The 23,738-nt window shown below is 48.2% G+C and overlaps 1 protein-coding gene across 2 annotated transcripts; it reads right to left on the minus strand.

Moving 5' to 3' along the window:
* Nucleotides 1-538: 538 nt before the first annotated feature.
* LOC139420129 (retinol dehydrogenase 10-A) lies at nt 539-22,771 on the minus strand. Of its 2 annotated transcripts, XR_011635475.1 has the most exons (7): nt 21,949-22,771; nt 20,869-21,104; nt 9,074-9,172; nt 5,918-6,063; nt 4,386-4,517; nt 3,369-4,152; nt 539-3,307 (listed from the first exon to the last, which is right to left on the minus strand). XR_011635475.1 is itself a non-coding variant. In XM_071169873.1 (6 exons), exons 1-6 carry the CDS (start codon nt 22,247-22,249, stop codon nt 4,029-4,031), a joined length of 1,038 nt encoding a protein of 345 aa, XP_071025974.1. In that variant the 5' UTR covers nt 22,250-22,771; the 3' UTR covers nt 541-4,028. The 2 variants fall into 2 exon arrangements, 1 of the variants encoding a protein (XP_071025974.1); XM_071169873.1 differs by having other exon boundaries at nt 541-4,152.
* Nucleotides 22,772-23,738: the final 967 nt, after the last annotated feature.

Consider the following 23,738-nt stretch of genomic DNA (forward strand, 5'->3'; position numbering starts at 1 on the left):
TGTTTACTATAGTACTATAGAATGGTGTTTACTATAGTACTATAGGATGGTGTTTACTATAGTACTATAGAATGGTGTTTACTATAGTACTATAGGATGGTGTTTACTATAGTACCATAGAATGGTGTTTACTATAGTACCATAGAATGGTGTTTACTATAGTACCATAGAATGGTGTTTACTATAGTACCATAGAATGGTGTTTACTATAGTACTATAGAATGGTGTTTACTATAGTACTATAGAATGGTGTTTACTATAGTACTATAGGATGGTGTTTACTATAGTACTATAGGATGGTGTTTACTATAGTACCATAGAATGGTGTTTACTATAGTACTATAGAATGTCGGCGAAGCTCTTTTAAATACAACGTCCCCTTCACCTTCACGTCGGGCTCAATCAAAAAACTAACTTTAAATATCAAGTGTGCTTTAAAAACGTGGATCTACCGTTGATTGGGATTGAATCACGGTTTAAATCATACCAAGAAATCAGGTCGGCTTTAGATTAAAAATGAGCCAAAAGGAAACGTACATTATAATCTAAAATCATTTTATTCATTTAAGTTAGGTACAGACGCTAAACATAGGAACCACATCTGCTCGACTAAAGAGCAGTCTTTCAGAAAGAACAACAACAACAACAACAACAACAAAAGAAAAGAGGATTTATGTCATACTGTCAACGAATGGCAAATGAAGAGGTAGAGTATTTAGGCTCATTACCGTAGCTGGAGGAATGAGGCCTATTGGAATGTAGTTGTAGTTGTGTTCTTCCCTAAAATAGATCAAGTATATATAACCAAATATCAAATACAGGGGAGACTAAGGTTGCAAATGTACAGTACATTTCCCCAAATTCCCAGAAATTCCGGTTGGAGGATTTCTTGTTTTTTCCTACACATCTTGATTCCTGAAACCTTCTTAACCAAGATTTCTAGACAAATCAGGGATGGATTTTTTTTTTAGGAAAGTTAACAGAAATGTGCAACCCAAGTGAAAAAATAATTTCCATGGAGGGAATTGTGGGTAATGTAGTACTGTACTCAAAACAACTCAACCAACGTTTACATTTTCACCTTCACTGGACACAAGTAGTGGAGGACGATAGAGAGAGACTAATGAATGTAGTGGAGGACAATAGAGAGAGAGAGAGAGAGACTAATGAATGTAGTGGAGGATGAGAGAGAGAGAGAGAGAGAGACTAATGAATGTAGTGGAGGACGATAGAGAGAGAGAGACTAATGAATGTAGTGGAGGACGAGAGAGAGAGACTAATGAATGCAGTGGAGGATGAGAGAGAGAGAGAGAGAGAGAGAGACTAATGAATGTAGTGGAGGATGATAGAGAGAGAGAGAGAGACTAATGAATGTAGTGGAGGATGATAGAGAGAGAGAGAGAGAGAGACTAATGAATGTAGTGGAGGACGATAGAGAGAGAGAGACTAATGAATGTAGTGGAGGATGATAGAGAGAGAGAGAGAGAGAGAGAAACTAATGAATGTAGTGGAGGATGAGAGAGAGAGAGAGAGAGAGAGAGACTAATGAATGTAGTGGAGGACGATAGAGAGAGAGAGACTAATGAATGTAGTGGAGGACGATAGAGAGAGAGAGACTAATGAATGCAGTGGAGGACGAGAGAGAGAGAGAGAGAGAGAGAGAGACTAATGAATGTAGTGGAGGACGATAGAGAGAGAGAGACTAATGAATGTAGTGGAGGATGATAGAGAGAGAGAGAGAGAGAGAGAGACTAATGAATGTAGTGGAGGACGATAGAGAGAGAGAGACTAATGAATGTAGTGGAGGATGATAGAGAGAGAGAGAGAGAGAGAGACTAATGAATGTAGTGGAGGACGATAGAGAGAGAGAGACTAATGAATGTAGTGGAGGATGATAGAGAGAGAGAGAGAGACTAATGAATGTAGTGGAGGACGATAGAGAGAGAGAGAGAGAGACTAATGAATGTAGTGGAGGATGAGAGAGAGAGAGAGAGAGAGAGAGACTAATGAATGTAGTGGAGGACGAGAGAGAGAGCGAGAGAGAGAGAGACTAATGAATGTAGTGGAGGACGATAGAGAGAGAGAGACTAATGAATGTAGTGGAGGACGATAGAGAGAGAGAGACTAATGAATGTAGTGGAGGACGAGAGAGAGAGAGAGAGAGACTAATGAATGTAGTGGAGGACGATAGAGAGAGAGAGAGACTAAGACGTGTTTTCACTAAGACGTGAAAACAGACAGTAGAGTTTCTAGATCAGCTAGCTACACAGTTCCTCCGCTCACAGATCATTCACTGGGCGATAAAGGGCTGGTCATTGGTTGGATTGGAAGTGTGTCTTATGGGGAAAATGCTAAAAAGCCAGTAGTCATCAGTATCAATCAATCAATACCCATATCAGAGTTCAGAAGGGTATTGAGGCTTCAGGCTGATTGACCCCATCAGTTCAACCAGAGAAAATAAGGGCTGCAAAATTCCAGTACCTTTCAACAGGTTGAAGTTTGTCATGAATCTTGTTCTGGAGGCAGAACTGTGCCATTTCTGCTAGATGGGGTAAGGTTGGCATTTTTCACCATGAATCTTGTTCTGGAGGCAAATCTGCACAGTGGTCACTATCTGGCATAGCCACAAAATCAGATTTGAACCCTAACTTTAAATTAAGACCAAAAAAGCACATTTGTTTTTATGAATGTAGCCAATTTTGACTTTGCAGCTGGCCCATCTAGCAGAAATGGCTCAGTTCTGCCTCAAGGACAAGACTCATCCCAATAAACGTCAACTTGCCTAGATGGGAGAGCTGCAAAGTCAAAATGTGCTATATTGTAAAAATTCCTGTTAAACAAGAAAAAAAAGTGATTTTTGATCTAATTTAAGGTTAGGCATTAGGGTGATCAATGTGGTTAAGGTTAAAAATGACTCTATTTTATGACTTTGTGGCGGATTCATGACATAAAAACATGTGATTCTAGGAATCTTCCAACCAGGATTTCTGGAAAACGCCTGGAAACTCAGACAGGACGATATCTGAAAACTGACTTGGTTGAATTCCACAGCCCATTACATTTACAATACATCTGGACCTTCTGAAATGTGTCACCCGATTGGATAAGCCTCAGGTAGGTCAGCCAATATGCGAACTAATATTCCAATATTCTGTACCACTATTCTAACAGGAGAGAAATGGAGGATTCAGCTGGAAAGGTGAAAAGAAACCTTCTCTGGGGGAGAAAAACAATAATAACATGTTATACAATTCAATGATTTGCTGTTTGGATTTTCCAAAGAAGTGAAATACAAAAATGTTGTAAACTTATAAAAATAACGTTAAAATGTTGTAAACTTATAAAAATAACGTTAAAATGTTGTAAACTTATAAAAATAACGTTAAAATGAACGAGTTTGAAATAAACGGAATAATCAGAAAATCTTCAAGTGATCTGCGGAATGAAAATGCAATGAAGGCGAGCGAAGATCGCTAACAGTATGATGATTGGATAGCCATTTGGAGCATCATGTTGTGATTGGTTAGACTGAGCCTTTAGGGGGTTTTGCTGGGTAATATCATTCTGGAAATGCCATGTTGAACCGTAGTTTCGACATAGAGACTTGGCCATACGGAGAAAGTCAGTATTACAGTGCATGTCTACAAATTAAAACAACTAAAAGTAACAAGATTGTACTGTACAGTAACATACTGTATATTTTCCACCGAGACGCTACATAAAAATCTGGTGACTACATTATGTAAATAGTTAATTACTGAATAGCTTTAAAAAATAAAAAATAAAAAAACTATTGACACAGTATATAGATGATTGGTTTCTTTTAAAAACAACCGTCAGAGATAAATCCTGTGTGTTTTTGTACACAGCTTGGCATCGTTCCAGAAGAACGATACGGTCAACCTTTCTGTATCCGCTCAATGCAAAGTGCACCAGTCTAGATTCAGTCTTATTTCTCTTCATCCACGCTTCCTCAGTGGTCTATCCTGGTGCCTCCAGGCCATGTGCCTTCGCCCAAGGTCCTCCCGTTAGATATCCTCCTTAGCCTCGTTGTTGTTCATCAGCTCCTTCCTCTGGGCAAGGAAGGGGTACATACATTTATCAGCACCCAGGAACCTGTACATACAAACGATGGCCTCGAAGGGCAGGATGCTGTAGAGAGAGAGAGAGAGAGAGAAAAACAGAGGTCAGAGTTTATATCCACACAGTTCATTCACAACACATTGGAGAAAGGAGAGAGAGAGAGAGAGAGAGAGAGAGAGAGAGAAAACAGAGGTCAGTGGACAGAGTTTATATCCACACAGTTCATTCACAACACATTGGAGAAAGGAGAGAGAGAGAGAGAGAGAGAGAGAATCAGCCCATTCGTAGAAAGAAGGACTGACCTTTTCATGATGTTGACCATATATACGATTCGAGGGGTGCAGATCATCGCCTGGTCCGTGAGAATGGCCCTCATGGACTGTGTTACGCAGAACTCTGGCTTCAGGGGAGGCAGGAAGGGCTCAATCTCTTTCCTGTACAGATAGAAAGTGACCTCTTAAGTTGGAGACGAGGCGAACACAGACCGATCAGAATACACACTCACACAGGGAAAGATATCCAGGTTGGTATTCGGTGGCGCGTGTTCAGGTTGTAAACTTGACAATCATGTCTGATCATTTCGATCTATACAAGCTCCTAGAGCAGGGCAGCAGAGACACAGCACACACACACACGGGCAGACACGCACACACACACACACGCAGACACGCAGACACACACACACACACACAGTGGGGGGGGGGCATTGAAACTGAGGAGGGGAACAATAACCAGGGTGCACCTGTTTAGCAGAGGGAGGGGATTCCTTGTGAAAGTGGAGCTCTGTAAACCACTCATTGTTTAGGTGAAACACTGACATTAAAACGCTGTACAGTCCCAGTACACCAGGGCATCTCTCTCCCTGTACAGTCCCATTACACCAGGGCATCTCTCTCCCTGTACAGTCCCAGTACACCAGGGCATCTCTCTCCCTGTACAGTCCCATTACACCAGGTCATCTCTCTCCCTGTACAGTCCCAGTACACCAGGGCATCTCTCTCCCTGTACAGTCCCATTACACCAGGTCATCTCTCTCCCTGTACAGTCCCATTACACCAGGTCATCTCTCTCCCTGTACAGTCCCAGTACACCAGGTCATCTCGCTTCCTGTACAGTCCCAGTACACCAGGTCATCTCCCTCCCTGTACAGTCCCAGTACACCAGGGCATCTCTCTCCCTGTACAGTCCCATTACACCAGGGCATCTCTCTCCCTGTACAGTCCCAGTACACCAGGGCATCTCTCTCCCTGTACAGTCCCATTACACCAGGTCATCTCTCTCCCTGTACAGTCCCAGTACACCAGGTCATCTCTCTCCCTGTACAGTCCCATTACACCAGGTCATCTCTCTCCCTGTACAGTCCCATTACACCAGGTCATCTCTCTCCCTGTACAGTCCCATTACACCAGGTCATCTCTCTTCCTGTACAGTCCCAGTACACCAGGGCATCTCTCTCCCTGTACAGTCCCATTACACCAGGTCATCTCTCTCCCTGTACAGTCCCAGTACACCAGGGCATCTCTCTCCCTGTACAGTCCCATTACACCAGGTCATCTCTCTCCCTGTACAGTCCCAGTACACCAGGGCATCTCTCTCCCTGTACAGTCCCATTACACCAGGTCATCTCTCTCCCTGTACAGTCCCAGTACACAAGGTCTGTCTGTCTGATTGGTTGATGGATGTAAAACATAATGGATCACGTCTGTCTGTCTGATTGGTTGATTGATTGATTGCTTGATTGATTGATTGGTTGATTGGTTGATTGATTGATTGATTGGTTGGTTGATTGATTGATTGATTGATTGGTTGATTGATTGATTGATTGATGACTCACCTTATCCTGCAGCCTTTGAACATGCCCGTGTCCACCAGGTAGGGACACACCAGGGTCATCTTAATGCCGTCCTTATCCGAAGCCTTGATCTCGTGGCTCAGCGACTCGTGGAAGCCGATGGCCCCAAACTTACTGGCGCAGTAATCCTATAGGGAGGGGGTCATGAGAGGAAAAGGTGTTAGATCCTGTGTAGCGATCACACTGGAGTAAAGACACAACCGTAGAGTTACACTGGAATAGAACAGGCGTCACCGTTTTAGGTCAATGGCGCCATAATGAGTGGACTGGCGGCCATTCTGACCGTCCATATGGGTTTACTAGTCCAATTGCCAAGATCAGAGGTTCCAAGTCCGTTCTATTTTATTCTCTCTCTATGGACACAACAGGTACCCCCTTTAAAACCCCTGGAGCGACAGCTTGGCTTCTATTTCATTCTCTCTCTATGGACACAACGGGTACCCCCTTTAAAACCCCTGGAGCGACAGCTTGGCTTCTATTTCATTCTCTCTCTATGGACACAACGGGTACCCCCTTTAAAACCCCTGGAGCGACAGCTTGGCTTCTATTTCATTCTCTCTCTATGGACACAACAGGTACCCCCTTTAAAACCCCTGGAGCGACAGCTTGGCTTCTATTTCATTCTCTCTCTATGGACACAACGGGTACCCCCTTTAAAACCCCTGCAGCGACAGCTTGGCTTCTATTTAATTCTCTCTCTATGGACACAACAGGTACCCCCTTTAAAACCCCTGGAGCGACAGCTTGGCTTCTATTTCAGTCTCTCTCTATGGACACAACGGGTACCCCCTTTAAAACCCCTGGAGCGACAGCTTGGCTTCTATTTCAGTCTCTCTCTATGGACACAACGGGTACCCCCTTTAAAACCCCTGGAGCGACAGCTTGGCTTCTATTTCAGTCTCTCTCTATGGACACAACGGGTACCCCCTTTAAAACCCCTGGAGCGACAGCTTGGCTTCTATTTCATTCTCTCTCTATGGACACAACAGGTACCCCCTTTAAAACCCCTGGAGCGACAGCTTGGCTTCTATTTCATTCTCTCTCTATGGACACAACGGGTACCCCCTTTAAAACCCCTGCAGCGACAGCTTGGCTTCTATTTAATTCTCTCTCTATGGACACAACAGGTACCCCCTTTAAAACCCCTGGAGCGACAGCTTGGCTTCTATTTCAGTCTCTCTCTATGGACACAACGGGTACCCCCTTTAAAACCCCTGGAGCGACAGCTTGGCTTCTATTTCAGTCTCTCTCTATGGACACAACGGGTACCCCCTTTAAAACCCCTGGAGCGACAGCTTGGCTTCTATTTCAGTCTCTCTCTATGGACACAACGGGTACCCCCTTTAAAACCCCTGGAGCGACAGCTTGGCTTCTATTTAATTCTCTCTCTATGGACACAACGGGTACCCTCTTTAAAACCCCTGCAGCGACTGCTTGGCTTCCGTTGTGGCCGATCGTGCTGCAAGTGGTTGTCTGGCTAGGTTCTTCCCATTGGGCCTAAACTGGTTGAATCAATGTTGTTTCCACGTCATTTCACCCCCCCACCCCCCCAAAACAAAAACAAAAAACAACAACAAAAAACATATTATTTAAAATAAATAAAAATTGACCCAACTTTTGAACCTAAATCCAATAACATTTCAGGTTAGTTTCACGTTAGACATTGAACTGACGTCTGTACCCAGTGGGTTATAGCTCCACGGGTCCCTCTGCTTTTAAACAGAGTGTGTTTAACACACTGCAGTAATGACAGAACATTATCACGAGGCTCCCTCGCAGGCTGGGTTCTACTTCCTGTTAGCTACACAGATACGTCCCAAAGGGCGCCCTAGTCCCTATATAGTGCACTATTTTTGATCAGAAACCTATTGGGACTCCCTATCGGGCCCTAGTCAAAAGTAGTGCACTATATAGGAAATATAATGGCATTTGAAAACACTCCCCACTCCTCCAAATCTCTACAGTCCTCCCTTTTACGGTTTCATTATCATTCTGTCGCCCTTCATCAGACAGACCCGTCCGTGTTGGGTTAGGGTATGGGCCCTGCAGGCGCTGGGCTGGGAAGGTTTGATGTGGTTCACCCAGGAACTAATCTTTAAAAAATAAAACCCCAGCTTGGGCCAACACAGATGCATTGTGGAGAAACAGAGAGAGGATAAGGGAGATGGTGACTGTGCCCACGTGACAAGCCTGGCAGACTATGGCTCCTAAATAAATACTCCCTCCTGCCACAAAAGAATCACATTCAAGACATTTATAGGAAGTATAATAGGGTAGCAAGAACCTGGACTGTGTTCCAGTTACCTTTGTAGAAAAACTAAATCATTAAAAATGAGTGCCTGCCCACGCATTAAAGAAGGAGTCCATGTGTTCCGGAATATTAAAAAGCATTCTAGAAGGCTTCTCTGGAACACACAGCAGAGTGGCAGCTACAGCCGCTCGTCTTATTGTCCCCGGGACAAATGACCACAGAAAATCCTTTTAACACTGACTCAGATAACACACAAAAATAAAACGGTGAGGGGCCTGGACGAAAGATGACCCCCCCCCCCCCCACACACACACACACACACACACACACACACACACACACACACACACACACACACACACACACACACAACACACAAAAATAAAACGGTGAGGGGCCTGGACGAAAGAGCCAAAACAAGATCACCTCCATTTACAGTGAATCGGCGTGATTACTGAGAGAGCTGTGATGGTTTCACAAAGAGCCTGATGAAGATGTCTCTCTCCCGCAGAGACCTGTCAGCCTGTTCTTCCCTCAGAGCCAAGGGCCCTCCACACCCCCCCCCCCCAGCTACAGACAGAGGGCCCCGTAACAGGCACCCCAGACCCCCCCCCCCCAGGGGGCTCATCTGTTACTTTATTTTCCGGAGTTGGGAGGGGGGGGATGCTACGTGAAAGGCAAATCTCCCTGTGTGAGTGTCAGTGTGTGTGTGTGTGTGTGTGTGTGTGTGTGTGTGTGTGTGTGTGTGTGTGTGTGTCTGGATACGGAGTGTCCAAAGTGTGTGTGTTTTCCACCCGGGTCCCTGGTTGTGTAGACTAGAGCGATACTGTAGATGGCACTACATAGTATAACTGCAGAGAGAGTCTCCATCACGTGTAGTAACTCACCTCCACGCCAGCTGTGCTGAATAGCCCCAGAGAGCTGGCAACCGTCACAATGTGGCCGTGGTTCAGCTCCAACATCTTGGGAAGGAAGGCCTTGGTGGTCTGCATTGGGGAGAGGGGAGAGGGAAGGAGGGAGAGGGGAGAGGGGAGTGGGGAAGGGAAGAGGGAAGGTTAGTTTACTGTTGCAGTTTGTCTCTGTCAAAGCCTTTTGATCCTCTCTCTCTCTCTCTCTCTCTCTCTACCTCTCTCCCTGTGGTGATCAGAGAAAGAGAGAGACTTTTTGAATTGACTTTCATAAAACAGGCAGAGCGATGTTACTAGAGCTGTAACTTAGTGAGTTTGGGTATTAACGGCTTCCCTGTGAATTTAATGTAGAAAGAAACAGATATTCAACGACAAGGAGAGAGACAGATCACACACCCACAGAGGAGAGATCACACACCCACAGAGGAGAGATCACCCACCCACAGAGGAGAGAGACAGATCACACACCCACAGAGGAGAGATCACACACCCACAGAGGAGAGAGACAGATCACACACCCACAGAGGAGAGATTACACACCCACAAAGGAGAGAGACAGATCACTCACCCACAGAGGAGAGACACAGATCACACACCCACAGAGGAGAGACACAGATCACACACCCACAGAGGAGAGATCACTCACCCACAGAGGAGAGAGAGACAGATCACACACCCTCAGAGGAGAGATCACTCACCCACAGAGGAGAGAGAGACAGATCACACACCCACAGAGGAGAGATCACTCACCCACAGAGGAGAGACACAGATCACACACCCAGAGGAGAGACACAGATCAGACACCCACAGAGGAGAGAGAGACAGATCACTCACCCACAGAGGAGAGAGAGACAGATCACACACCCACAGAGGAGAGATCACTCACCCACAGAGGAGAGATCACTCAACCACAGAGGAGAGACACAGATCACACACCCAGAGGAGAGAGACAGATCACTCACCCACAGAGGAGAGACACAGATCACACACCCACAGAGGAGAGACACAGATCACACACCCACAGAGGAGAGATCACTCACCCACAGAGGAGAGATCACTCACCCACAGAGGAGAGAGAGACAGATCACACACCCTCAGAGGAGAGATCACTCACCCACATAGGAGAGAGAGACAGATCACACACCCACAGAGGAGAGATCACTCACCCACAGAGGAGAGAAACAGATCACACACCCAGAGGAGAGACACAGATCACACACCCACAGAGGAGAGAGAGACAGATCACTCACCCACAGAGGAGAGAGAGACAGATCACACACCCACAGAGGAGAGATCACTCACCCACAGAGGAGAGATCACTCAACCACAGAGGAGAGACACAGATCACACACCCAGAGGAGAGAGACAGATCACTCACCCACAGAGGAGAGAGAGACAGATCACTCACCCACAGAGGAGAGATCACACACCCACAGAGGAGAGAGAGAGAGACAAGAGAAGAGAGATGGTTTACTGTACGAGTCTGTTCTTTTCCCACACAGATCCAGTACCCAACGCTGTGCCCAGCTTTAAAAACCTCGCTGACAGAACCAATCACAGCCCCCCCCCCCCCCCCCTCTGTTCACTCACCAAGGACCACAATGCAATTCAACCTCTGTCCACACTCTGCAGTGGTCCGGGGGGAACAATCCCCCAGAGCGATAGGGGACAGAGAGCGGACAGACTATTGCCACGTCGAGGTCTCAGTAGGTACGGCAGCTAATTCAACGACCGTCAGTGAGGTGCTAGGATGGGGAGTAGGGCGAAGTTGCCCCCTAAGAAAACTGATCTCAGGTCAGTTTTTTGAGACTTCCCTCTAACGTCTAAGGTTAGGATTTAAGGATGTAAACTGATCCTAGATGTAAAAACGTAACACTAGAGGAGACTGGGAGGTCCGAGACTCAAATAGCATCCGGTTTCTTTCGGAGCCCAACGGGCCCTGCTCAACAGTACTGCCACTCTATGTAGGGAGCAGGGTGCTATTTGGGACGCAATCCTAAGATTGAGTAGTAGCTGAGGTAGAACCATCGCGGTTTCCTCAGCAGGCCAGGCAAGGTGTGGAGACAGGCTTCTCCGTGCCAAGATGGCGGTGGGCGAGTAGGGCTATGCGTGCAAATGGAGCATTGGCAGAGAGATGCTTATACCTGGTCAGAGAGATGCTTATACCTGGGCCAGCCAACTCAATCCAGAACCCAGAACCCATTTCCACATCCAGGGGGAAGGGAGGCTCCTTTTGATTTGGTTCAGCAGTACAATGACTGGGCCTACCTGTCATCAGGACTGGGCCTACCTGTCTTCAGGACAGGTACATCAGACATGACTGGGCCTACCTGTCATCAGGACAGGGCCTACCTGTCATCAGGACAGGGCCTACCTGTCATCAGGACTGGGCCTACCTGTCTTCAGGACAGGTACATCAGACATGACTGGGCCTACCTGTCATCAGGACTGGGCCTACCTGTCATCAGGACTGGGCCTACCTGTCATCAGGACTGGGCCTACCTGTCATCAGGACTGGGCCTACCTGTCATCAGGACAGGTACATCAGACATGACTGGGCCTACCTGTCATCAGGACAGGTACATCAGACATGACTGGGCCTACCTGTCATCAGGACAGGTACATCAGACATGACTGGGCCTACCTGTCATCAGGACTGGTACATCAGACATGACTGGGCCTACCTGTCATCAGGACTGGGCCTACCTGTCATCAGGACTGGGCCTACCTGTCATCAGGACTGGGCCTACCTGTCATCAGGACAGGTACATCAGACATGACTGGGCCTACCTGTCATCAGGACAGGTACATCAGACATGACTGGGCCTACCTGTCATCAGGACAGTGAACTGTGAGGTCAGAGATGTAAGTTAGACGAGCTAACGTGAAGTCGTCCTGAGTTGACCGTCATTGATAGTTCCAAGACTTGTGATTCTATATCTAGTTAGGTTAAATGGGCATGAAGGCAAACCTCCTGGCTATACGTATAGCAGGCAAAACAGTGACCACTCTCCGCCCAAACCCCCCCCCCCCCCCCCAGCCCTCCCATGATGCCCTGCTTCTCAGGAGTGTCGGCCGCGACCTCCATCGACCTCTGACACGAAACGTGTGAAAGCGACCAGGGGCTCATGTCTTACATCAGAGAGGTCCGTAATTGGGCCTCAGCGCTCTCAGTTCTGCTTAACAGAGCCACTCGGCCTCCCGGGCCCCTTAGCCCGCTGCCTGCCTCTAATTGCTACATACCTCGAAGACAATCCTGCCCACACAAAGCTGCTCGCAGCTGGGGTGTCAGAGTGCATTAGTGCTAGCGTCTGACCAACAGGAATATGAACAAATGTTAGAGAAAGGCCAGATGGTGATTTAATTAGAAGGACCAACCTTAACCGGAGGCTGGAGACAGAACCACAATGTCCTTGGTATAAAAATAAATAAATAAAACACCCATAAGGACATTGCTGTATTGATTGCGGCTTGAGAAAGTGGAGGGTTTGTGTCGTCATGGCGACAGAAGCGGATTCTTGAAGAGGTTGCGAGGAGAAGAAGCACACAGTCAGGTGTTGTGTCTATACGGTGTGGGCATCATGGGACGTGCATTATTACAACGGTCATCCAAACAAGGGAATCATCCTTCATTTGCTTCATTATCACATCATTTATGCATAGAAGACTCATAAAACCCTTGGTAGGGCCATAGTCCATTCTCTTTCCCTGAAACTCCACGACTAAAACCTCAAGGCAACTTCCCTTCCAGCACAGACCCCTGAATAGGACAGCAGTACTCTTCCCTTCCTGAATAGGACAGCAGTACTCTTCCCTTCCTGAATAGGACAGCAGTACTCTTCCCTTCCTGAATAGGACAGCAGTACTCTTCCTGAATAGGACAGCAGTACTCTTCCCTTCCTGAATAGGACAGCAGTACTCTTCCCTTCCTGAATAGGACAGCAGTACTCTTCCCTTCCTGAATAGGACAGCAGTACTCTTCCCTTCCTAAATAGGACAGCAGTACTCTTCCCTTCCTAAATAGGACAGCCCAGCCAGCCAACGTAGCGTAGCCCAGCCAGCGTAGTGTAGCCCAGCCCAGCCAGCGTAGTGTAGCCCAGCCTAGCCCAGCCAGCCAACGTAGCGTAGCCCAGCCTAGCCAGCGTAGCCCAGCCTAGCCTAGCCAGCCAGCGTAGCGTAGCGTAGCGTAGCCCAGCCAGCGTAGCCCAGCCTAGCCTGTGTAGCGTAGCCCAGCCCAGCCAGCGTAGCCCAGCCTAGCCTAGCCAGTGTAGCGTAGCCCAGCCCAGCCCAGACTAGCCCAGTCCAGCCAGCCTACAGGTGCCCTGGGCCCAAGGGGGGCTCATATAAAACCAGTCAAGTACGACCCTTCTGCCTGGCTGCCTCCTTTCTCTGGGCCGGGCAGGAATGCAGGGAGGGGGAACTTGGCTCCTGCCACTTGGCATCACGTCAAGCCCATTATCCTTAGACAATAAACCAATTGTCACATTAAGTGGTTCAGACAGCAGCTGACCATTAGCCTCTCGTCTAATCTAGCCTGGAGGAAGTGACGACCTTCCTGTTCCTGTCCCGCTCCTTTTGGGTTCCCACCATGCCATTCTCCACGGAGCGTCCCACGACATGGGTACTGAGATAGGAGGGACACTGCATACACACACACACACACACACACACACACACACACACACACACACACACACACACACACACACACACACACACACACACACACACACACACACACACACACACTATATCTATAGTATAGTGATATCTGGTTGAGAGGCCATCTATAGGACAGTGATATCTGGTTGAGAGGCCATCTATAGGACAGTGATATCTGGTTGAGAGGCCATCTATAGGACAGTGATATCTATAGTTATTTTTCACTACTTAAACTTAATTCACAAGAAGAATGAATCAAGGCGGAAAACTCTGTACCTCCTCTCTGGACTCCAGCCAGAACATTCCATATCCACTTACTCTGTGTGTGTGTGTGTGTGTGTGTGTGTGTGTGTGTGTGTGTGTGTGTGTGTGTGTGTGTGTGTGTGTGTCTGTGTCTGTGTCTGTGTGTGTATCCATCTACTCCCATTTTCTTAACACTACCAGGCCAGCTGTTGAGTTATCAGGCATCATCAAGTCAATAAAGAAGTACACCCCCCCCCCCCTCCTCCTCTCCCTTCAACACAGGAAAGTGAAAGCGCCAGAGATCTGAGTCAGCGCCGGCTGATCCGTGACCGAATGGTCAGAGCTGGACCCGGTGACTCCCATCCTGGGCCGGGCCCTCTGAATCAGGCCTTGGGGATAACGGGAGCCACCAGGGGCCCTAGGAGGAGAGCACTGCGTGTTAACAGTCTGGCAGACTCATGCTTAGATAACCCACCCACTTCCTGCTCGCGTCACTAATCGGAGCTGCATTCCCACAACACACGCAGGCAAACCCTCAGACACACGTTAAAGAAATAGCCTCTCCTTCTCCCATCTGGACTTGCCCCTTAGTCTCCCTCTACAGTTTCTACACTCGGAGCGTTTGAGATGGAGTCAGAGCAGGGAACCACCTGCCAGGTCGCGTTGGATCAGGGAGGGGAGGAAGAGATGGGAGGGGAGGAAGAGATGGGAGGAGACGGGAGGGGAGGAAGAGATGGGAGGGGAGAAGACGGGAGGGGAGGAAGAGATGGGAGGAGACGGGAGGGGAGGAAGAGATGGGAGGGGAGAAGACGGGAGGGGAGGAAGAGATGGAAGGGGAGGAGACGGGAGGTCGGTGCTGGTTGAGAGGCCAGTGAGGGAGAGGAAGAGATGGGAGGAGACGGGAGGTCGGTGCTGGGTGAGAGGCCAGTGAGGGAGAGGAAGAGATGGGAGGAGACGGGAGGTCGGTGCTGTGAGGGAGAGGAAGACTTCAAACTTCACTCTCAGGGCCAGACTTGAGCGTCATTCAGAGTGCAAAGATGCAGAGATGTGATAGCTGTCACAGAGGAGAGGCCCAGACTATGTGCTTTAGGGGCAGCAGTTATCTGATAATCATTCACAACTGTTACCCTGGGTGGGCCAAGCTACTGCCAGCCTGCAGGATATTAGTTGGCTCAATAATAAGCTAAATGTCGTAGAGAGAAAATATACAGAATGGAGGCTTCTGGGGAATTTCTTTATTATTTTCCTGTTCAGAAAACATCGAGTTAGAATAGACAACAGGCGGTTTATGGCCAAAGCAGAGAGATGACTTGAGAAAACTCCCACCATCCCTCTGTAAACTAAAACTGACACAACAACTGGACCACTTTCCCTGATTTTAATCTGTTATTTCTGGCAAACACTAGAAGAACCACTGAGTTTAAAGTTTTAAAAGCAACAAACTAGTTTTAACGTCCTACTCGACTAATATATATATATAAATATATGACTAGCCCGAAATCACATTAGTTGTTGTCTCGTGGTATGGATGACCCCTATATACCTGTACCCTACCAACACAACACACAGGATAATCTGTACCCTACCAACCCAACACACAGGATAATCTGTACCCTACCAACACAACACACAGGATAATCTGTACCCTACCAACACAGGATAATCTGTACCCTACCAACCCAACACACAGGATAATCTGTACCCTACCAACACAGGATAATCTGTACCCTACCAACCCAACACACAGGATAATCTGTACCCTACCAACACAGGATAATCTGTACCCCACCAACACAGGATAATCTGTACCCTACCAACACAGGATAATCTGTACCCTACCAACCCAACACACAGGATAATCTGTACCCTACCAACACAGGATAATCTGTACCCCACCAACACAGGATAATCTGTACCCTACCAACACAGGATAATCTGTACCCTACCAACCCAACACACAGGATAATCTGTACCCTACCAACACAGGATAATCTGTACCCTACCAACACAACACACAGGATAATCTGTACCCTACCAACACAGGATAATCTGTACCCTACCAACACAGGATAATCTGTACCCTACCAAGACAGGATAATCTGTACCCTACCAACACAGGATAATCTGTACCCTACCAACACAGGATAATCTGTACCCTACCAACACAGGATAATCTGTACCCTACCAACACAGGATAATCTGTACCCTACCAACACAGGATAACCTGTACCCTACCAACACAGGATAACTGTACCCTACCAACACAGGATAATCTGTACCCTACCAACACAGGATAATCTGTACCCTACCAACACAGGATAATCTGTACCCTACCAACACAGGATAATCTGTACCCTACCAACACAGGTTAATCTGTACCCTACCAACACAGGATAATCTGTACCCTACCAACACAGGATAATCTGTACCCTACCAACACAGGATAATCTGTACCCTACCAACACAGGATAATCTGTACCCTACCAACACAGGATAATCTGTACCCTACCAACACAGGATAATCTGTACCCTACCAACACAGGATAATCTCCCTACATGCAGGTGGTCTACGGCAGCAGCGGTTTTGCACGTGTTTGTGTAAGAGAGGAGGGTCATGCGGCACCCTATCCCCTATGTAGTGCACTACTTCTGATGAGATCCTTACGGTACACCAGATAGAGAGCAGAGGGCCATTTGGGACTCAGCCGACAGGTTCCCAAGTTGGTCCAAAGCTCTATTCATCCAGCTGGCATCTTTAATGAACCACATCCTCCGTTCTGACATACTGGTCTGTCCATATTCATTAGGCCCTGCTTTCATCTCCCTCCTCCCTCTCTCCTTCCCTCGCCCTCCTCCCTCCCCCCTTCCTCCCTCCCCCTCCTCCCTCTCCCCCTCCTCCTCCTCCCTCCCCCTCCTCCCTCCTCCCTCTCCCCCCCTCCTCCCCCTCCTCCCGCTCCGCCCTCCCCCCTCCCCCTCCTCCCTCTCCCCCCCTCCTCCCCCTCCTCCCGCTCCGCCCTCCCCCCTCTGCACAGAAGAAGAGAAAACAAAAGCAGTAGAAGCCTTAATGAGAATCTAGACTACTACACCACTGGATTCGAAAGGGCACCCTATTCCCTATTTTAGTGCACCCTATGTATAGAGAATAGGGTGCAATTTGAGACATAACCTAACGGTAACAGAGCTGAGGAGGAGTGGGGCTGGGGAGAGGCAGTCTATAACCTGTCTCCTACATGACCCAGGGAATCTTCACTAAGTTAATAGGTGGGTCATAGATAACCTGTCTCCTACATGACCCAGGGAATCTTCACTAAGTTAATAGGTGGGTCATAGATAACCTGTCTCCTACATGACCCAGGGAATCTTCACTAAGTTAATAGGTGGGTCATAGATAACCTGTCTCCTACATGACCCAGGGAATCTTCACTAAGTTAATAGGTCGGTCATAGATAACCTGTCTCCTACAGTACATGGCACATTGGACAGACAAGAGACTGTTCATGCTCAATTTATAGAATCACATCATATGGGGTGATTGACAATTCCATTCAAAGCCACTCAAAGCCATTTGGCAAACAAACACTCCATTCAACCAGCGCATCATTCATCGCCTCCACGTGAAACAAACAAATATGGCCGATTGTGATTGTAACGCAACCTAGTCAAGCTGTGCTATAAAAGAGCCTCCTGGTTCTTTGGAGGGAGTTGGCTTTCTGCAGGTTTCTGAACAAATTGCCCCCCCCCATCACAACTGCCTCACCACAGGGGTGGTCATCTCAACAATGCTCTACGCACCCCTCAGAATGGACTCGTTTACTAACATGAGCTTAATTAGAGGGTTGGGGGGGGGGGGTCATGGGGCCTAATAAAAACAAGCGACCCCCCTCCCCCCCCCCCTCCTCACATCCCCACCCTGCAGACAGGATGTGCCCTTTCAAATGGGCTTTTAATTAACTACTCTGGACAAGCAGATTGTGTGTGTGTGTGTGTGTGTGTGTGTGTGTGTGTGTGTGTGTGTGTGTGTGTGTGTGTGTGTGTGTGTGTGTGTGTGTGTGTGTGTGTGTGTGTGTGTGTTTGTGTGTAGACGGTACAGATCGTTTGCCTGCGTACATTTTGTAAAGTCTCCCGTTCATCACGACAACTAGGACAGAGATGTGTGCGTTCTCCGTCATCTCCGAGGTTCATCTAGTCTTGAAGATAAATATTCATGTTGGCAGGCGAGGAAGAGGGAAAACAAATGGAGAAGTCTCTCTGTTCCAAATGGTTCCCTATAGAGTGCACTACTTTTGACCAGGGTCCATAGGGCTCTGGTTAGAAGTAGTGCACTACTAGGGAATAGGGTGCAATTTTGGAACACTACCTCTTTTTCTGCCTGCCAAACAGCTGTCTTCAGTTGTAACATCAAACCCAACATCTCCCTCTCTCTCTCTCTCTCTCTCTCAGGTTGGGAGAGCTGTCCTCTCTCTCTCTCTCTCTCGTTGGGAGAGGAGAGCTGTCCTCTCTCTCTCTCTCTCTCTCTCTCTCTCTTTCTCTCTTTCTCTCTTTCTCTCTCTCTTAGGTTGGGAGAGGAGAGCTGTCTGCACAGACTGAAGAGACAGATTAACTATTTATGGTCATTTACCATGCACGCCTTAAATGAACCAGATTTTGGCACACACATTATGAAGAAGCATTCCTATAAAAAGCTGTCCAGAGCAGTAAACATCAGGATAAAGAGGTGATCACTGATCACGGACGGAAGACCGAGAGCTTCTAGAGAACAGATGATGCCACTTTGTTGTGACAGTGTAATCCACAGACTGGAGTAGGTTCAGTAGTACATACTTCCAGATGACTAAATGGATGTTTTAAACTCTGCGGGTCCTTATAGATGTTTTAAACTACGCGGGTCCTTATAGATGTTTTAAACTCTGCGGGTCCTTATAGATGTTTTAAACTATTGATGACAAAAGGACTTTAAACACCATTTCACCACCCATTGATGACAGGTAAAGTTCCTGGTGACAGCAGGTATGGGGGACAGGGATGACAGTACAGTAGGTATGGGGGACAGGGATGACAGTAGGTATGGGGGACAGGGATGACGGTATGGGGGACAGGGATGACAGTAGGTATGGGGGACAGGGATGACAGTAGGTATGGGGACAGGGATGACAGTAGGTATGGGGGACAGGGATGACAGTAGGTATGGGGACAGGGATGACAGTAGGTATGGGGGACAGGGATGACAGTAGGTATGGGGACAGGGATGACAGTAGGTATGGGGGACAGGGATGACAGTTGGTATGGGGGACAGGGATGACAGTAGGTATGGGGACAGGGATGACAGTAGGTATGGGGGACAGGGATGACAGTAGGTATGGGGGACAGGGATGACAGTAGGTATGGGGGACAGGGATGACAGTAGGTATGGGGGACAGGGATGACAGTTGGTATGGGGGACAGGGATGACAGTAGGTATGGGGACAGGGATGACAGTAGGTATGAGGGACAGGGATGACAGTAGGTATGGGGGACAGGGATGACAGTAGGTATGGGGGACAGGGATGACAGTAGGTATGGGGACAGGGATGACAGTAGGTATGGGGGACAGGGATGACAGTTGGTATGGGGGACAGGGATGACGGTATGGGGGACAGGGATGACAGTAGGTATGGGGGACAGGGATGACAGTAGGTATGGGGGACAGGGATGACAGTTGGTATGGGGGACAGGGATGACAGTAGGTATGGGGGACAGGGATGACAGTAGGTATGGGGACAGGGATGACAGTAGGTATGGGGACAGGGATGACAGTAGGTATGGGGGACAGGGGTGACAGTAGGTATGGGGGACAGGGGTGACAGTAGGTATGGGGGACAGGGGTGACAGTAGGTATGGGGGACAGGGATGACGGTAGGTATGAGGGACAGGGATGACAGTAGGTATGGGGACAGGGATGACAGTAGGTATGGGGACAGGGATGACAGTAGGTATGAGGGACAGGGATGACAGTAGGTATGGGGACAGGGATGACAGTAGGTATGGGGGACAGGGATGACAGTAGGTATGGGGGACAGGGATCACAGTAGGCGTGGGGACAGGGATGACAGTAGGTATGGGGGACAGGGATGACAGTAGGTATGGGGACAGGGATGACAGTAGGTATGAGGGACAGGGATGACAGTAGGTATGGGGACAGGGATGACAGTAGGTATGGGGGACAGGGATGACAGTAGGTATGAGGGACAGGGATGACAGTTGGTATGGGGGACAGGGATGACAGTACAGTAGGTATGGGGGACAGGGATGACAGTAGGTATGAGGGACAGGGATGACAGTAGGTATGAGGGACAGGGGTGACAGTTGGTATGGGGGACAGGGATGACAGTAGGTATGGGGGACAGGGATGACAGTTGGTATGGGGGACAGGGATGACAGTAGGTATGGGGGACAGGGATGACAGTAGGTATGGGGACAGGGATGATCATACAGTAGGTATGGGGGACAGGGATGACAGTACAGTAGGTATGGGGACAGGGATGACAGTTGGTATGGGGGACAGGGATGACAGTAGGTATGGGGACAGGGATGATCGTACAGTAGGTATGGGGACAGGGATGACAGTAGGTATGAGGGACAGGGATGACAGTAGGTACAGGGGACAGGGATGACAGTAGGTATGGGGGACAGGGGTGACAGTAGGTATAGGGGACAGGGATGACAGTAGGTATGGGGGACAGGGATGACAGTAGGTATGGGGGACAGGGGTGACAGTAGGTATGGGGGACAGGGGTGACAGTAGGTATGGGGGACAGGGATGACAGTAGGTATAGGGACAGGGATGACAGTAGGTATGGGGACAGGGATGACAGTAGGCGTGGGGGACTCACCCAGAAGTGTGCGTGGCAGTTGACCAGCATGGTGCGTTCGATCAGCTCGTCAGGACACTCCAGGAGATGGTGACCAGAGACCACGCCAGCGTTGTTTATCAACATGTCCACGTTGCCCACCTCCCGACGCACCTTCTCCGCCGTGGAGTACACACTCTCCCGCTTGCCCACGTCACACACGTACGTGTACACCTGCGGCTGGAAGGGAGGAATCTCTTCTAACCCTCCAACTGCGCCTGGAGAGAGAGTGGGGGGAGAAGGAGAGTGAGAACGGACGACAGCGCAGCGGCACTGGAGTACAGACAGACAGCCAAAGCAGTGCAAATCAAAGTAATCAAAAAAAACATTTCAAATCAGCCCTCTACACACTGCATGTGGTGGTAGGTCGGCTAAAATAAAACATTATATATAACATTATATCCCCTTGTGCTATACTAGTATCCTTATGGGGATGTGTGAATCTTGCACTGCCCGAAGTGTCCCACACTTGCGCCAGTGACTAGATAACTTCTCGCGTTGCGCCTACTGGTAAGATGCTTCAGGAGGGCGGTTACGTGCTAGCAAAGCAGAGGTAACGTTACTGGGTTCTGTGTGATCCGAATCAGGACGAAGTGGTACTCGCTAAGCAAGCAGCGTGACGTCCTTTACACTAATAACGCATAGACCCACACACACGCGGAGACAGAGAGACAGGGAGACAGAGAGAGACGGAGAGAGAAAGAGAGTGAGAGCTCCCTGTCCAAAGTTATCGGACCTTAGTGCCAGAGCAGGCTACTGATTAAGTTAAGTTCTCCGCAGAATTATGCAGCCCCGCTACCGATCTAATAGGCTACAGCAATGTGCTATTATAATAAACTAAAGTCGACAGTAAATAGTTGGCTTAAAAACATTAAATGTTTAATTAAACAAGATACGATCTTGTTAGTACAATGTCGCGATCAATAGAATAAACAATGTCATCTAGGGTGACCCTGACCAGACACGACTTTATCAAGCTGACGACCTCTGTACAGTAGCCTACAGGAGAAAAATTAGTGCTGCGAGTATCCGGTGACAGATATTTTCAGGCAACGAACTCACCGTCTCTGGACATCGGGGTTTCACTGTCCAGTTCTCGGTAGATTTCCCGTACCAACTCCGCCGTCTCTTCGTTGCTTTGGCTGTTGATGTCCCACAGCACCAATACTGCCCGTCTCCGAGCGAACTCCTTGGCGAACAGCCGACCCAGACCGCTTCCAGCCCCGGTGATCACACACACCTGTCCCGCTACACTCTTCTCCTTCGGTCGCACCACCCATTTCGCCCCGGCGGTAACAAAAGCCCAGAGCACTTTCAAAATGACCACAAAGAACTCGGCAAGAATTACCATCGTATTCATCATCTTGAGCAAGATAATTAAATAAATTAAAAACGGAGATAAACTTTTATAGAAAGCGCACGTACAGTTCTTTATCCTATTGTGGTTGGTTATAAGTCAGTTATAGCAGCCAAAGTTGTGATATGTTTGTTCAGCTATGTACCGAACTGACTAGTAAACGAATTAAACTAATATAGCCTGTGTTGTTTCTAAAACAAAACTGTCAGAATACTGTCAATTCAAAACGCCTTAAATAGAAGGTCTATGAGACGTCTTTTTCTTAAATAAATTATCCCAAGACTGCAAAAGAAATCAGCTAATAATTGAATCAATAAACGCAAACCTAAAAAAAATGAAAAATCAAATGTAGGCTATCTGCTTTTCAAAAGTTGCTTCTCGATCGCGCAGAGTCCCAGCTTTCACAAGTCCGCAAAGATTCAGCTCGGACGGAGTCGCGAATAGACTGTCAGTGTGTTGCGCCCTTCCCTCTGTTGCAGTGACAGCCCTTCACCTCTCTCAGAACACAACAGTGGCTGAAGCGCTTCTGAACCAGTCTGCCCATCAATGGACCCTTATAGGACCGGGTCCGGAGCGCCTGACAGAAGTACGTCAGACCACGTCAGATAATCTCTGAGATGAGAGCAAAAGGCGCGTCGTGGAAAAAGGAGAAAACTGGCGCTCTTGTGCCACCTGTGGGAAATTTCGCATAAGTGTTGTCAGATGAATGAAAGTAGAGGGAAAACGTTGTAACAACATGTGTTATTCAACAATTAGCCATTGTTTTAGACGTTTTTTTCTCATTTTGTTTTTCTTTTTTAAATAAAATAAAATAACAGTCAGACTTTTTGGGGCGGCAGGGTAGCCTAGTGGTTAGAGTGTAGAGGAGGCTGGTAGTCTAGTGATTAGAATGTAGAGGTGGCAGGTTGCCTAGTGGTTAGAGTGTAGAGGAGGCAGGTAGCCTAGTGGTTAGAGGGTAGAGGTGGCAGGTAGCCTAGTGGTTAGAGGAGGCGGGTAGCCTAGTGGTTAGAGGAGGCAGGTAGTCTAGTGGTTAGAGGAGGCGGGTAGACTAGTGGTTAGAGGAGGCAGGTAGTCTAGTGGTTAGAGGAGGCAGGTAGTCTAGTGGTTAGAGGAGGCAGGTAGCCTAGTGGTTAGAGGAGGCAGGTAGCCTAGTGGTTAGAGGAGACAGGTAGTCTAGTGGTTAGAGGAGACAGGTAGCCTAGTGGTTAGAGGAGGCAGGTAGCCTAGTGGTTAGAGGAGGCAGGTAGCCTAGTGGTTAGAGGAGGCAGGTAGTCTAGTGGTTAGAGGAGGCAGGTAGTCTAGTGGTTAGAGGAGACAGGTAGCCTAGTGGTTAGAGGAGGCAGGTATCCTAGTGGTTAGAGTTTAGAGTTGGCAGGCAGCCTAGTGGTTAGAGTGTAGAGGTGGCAGGTAGCCTAGTGGTTAGAGTGTAGAGGTGGCAGGTAGCCTAGTGGTTAGAGTATAGATGAGGCAGGGAGCCTAGTGGTTAGAGTGTAGA

The sequence above is a fragment of the Oncorhynchus clarkii genome, chromosome 11 (assembly GCF_045791955.1).
Source record: "Oncorhynchus clarkii lewisi isolate Uvic-CL-2024 chromosome 11, UVic_Ocla_1.0, whole genome shotgun sequence".
NCBI lineage: Eukaryota > Metazoa > Chordata > Actinopteri > Salmoniformes > Salmonidae > Oncorhynchus > Oncorhynchus clarkii.

Bases quoted from the DNA above. Each gene is read 5' to 3' on its own strand.
- LOC139420129 (XM_071169873.1), bottom strand. From the start codon at position 22,249: ATGATGAATACGATGGTAATTCTTGCCGAGTTCTTTGTGGTCATTTTG. The intron at 9,173-20,868 runs GTGAGTCCCCCA...TCCCCAATGCAG, and splicing joins ACTGCCACGCACACTTCTGG to ACCACCAAGGCCTTCCTTCC. The intron at 6,064-9,073 runs GTGAGTTACTAC...CCCTCCCTATAG, and splicing joins TCAGCACAGCTGGCGTGGAG to GATTACTGCGCCAGTAAGTT.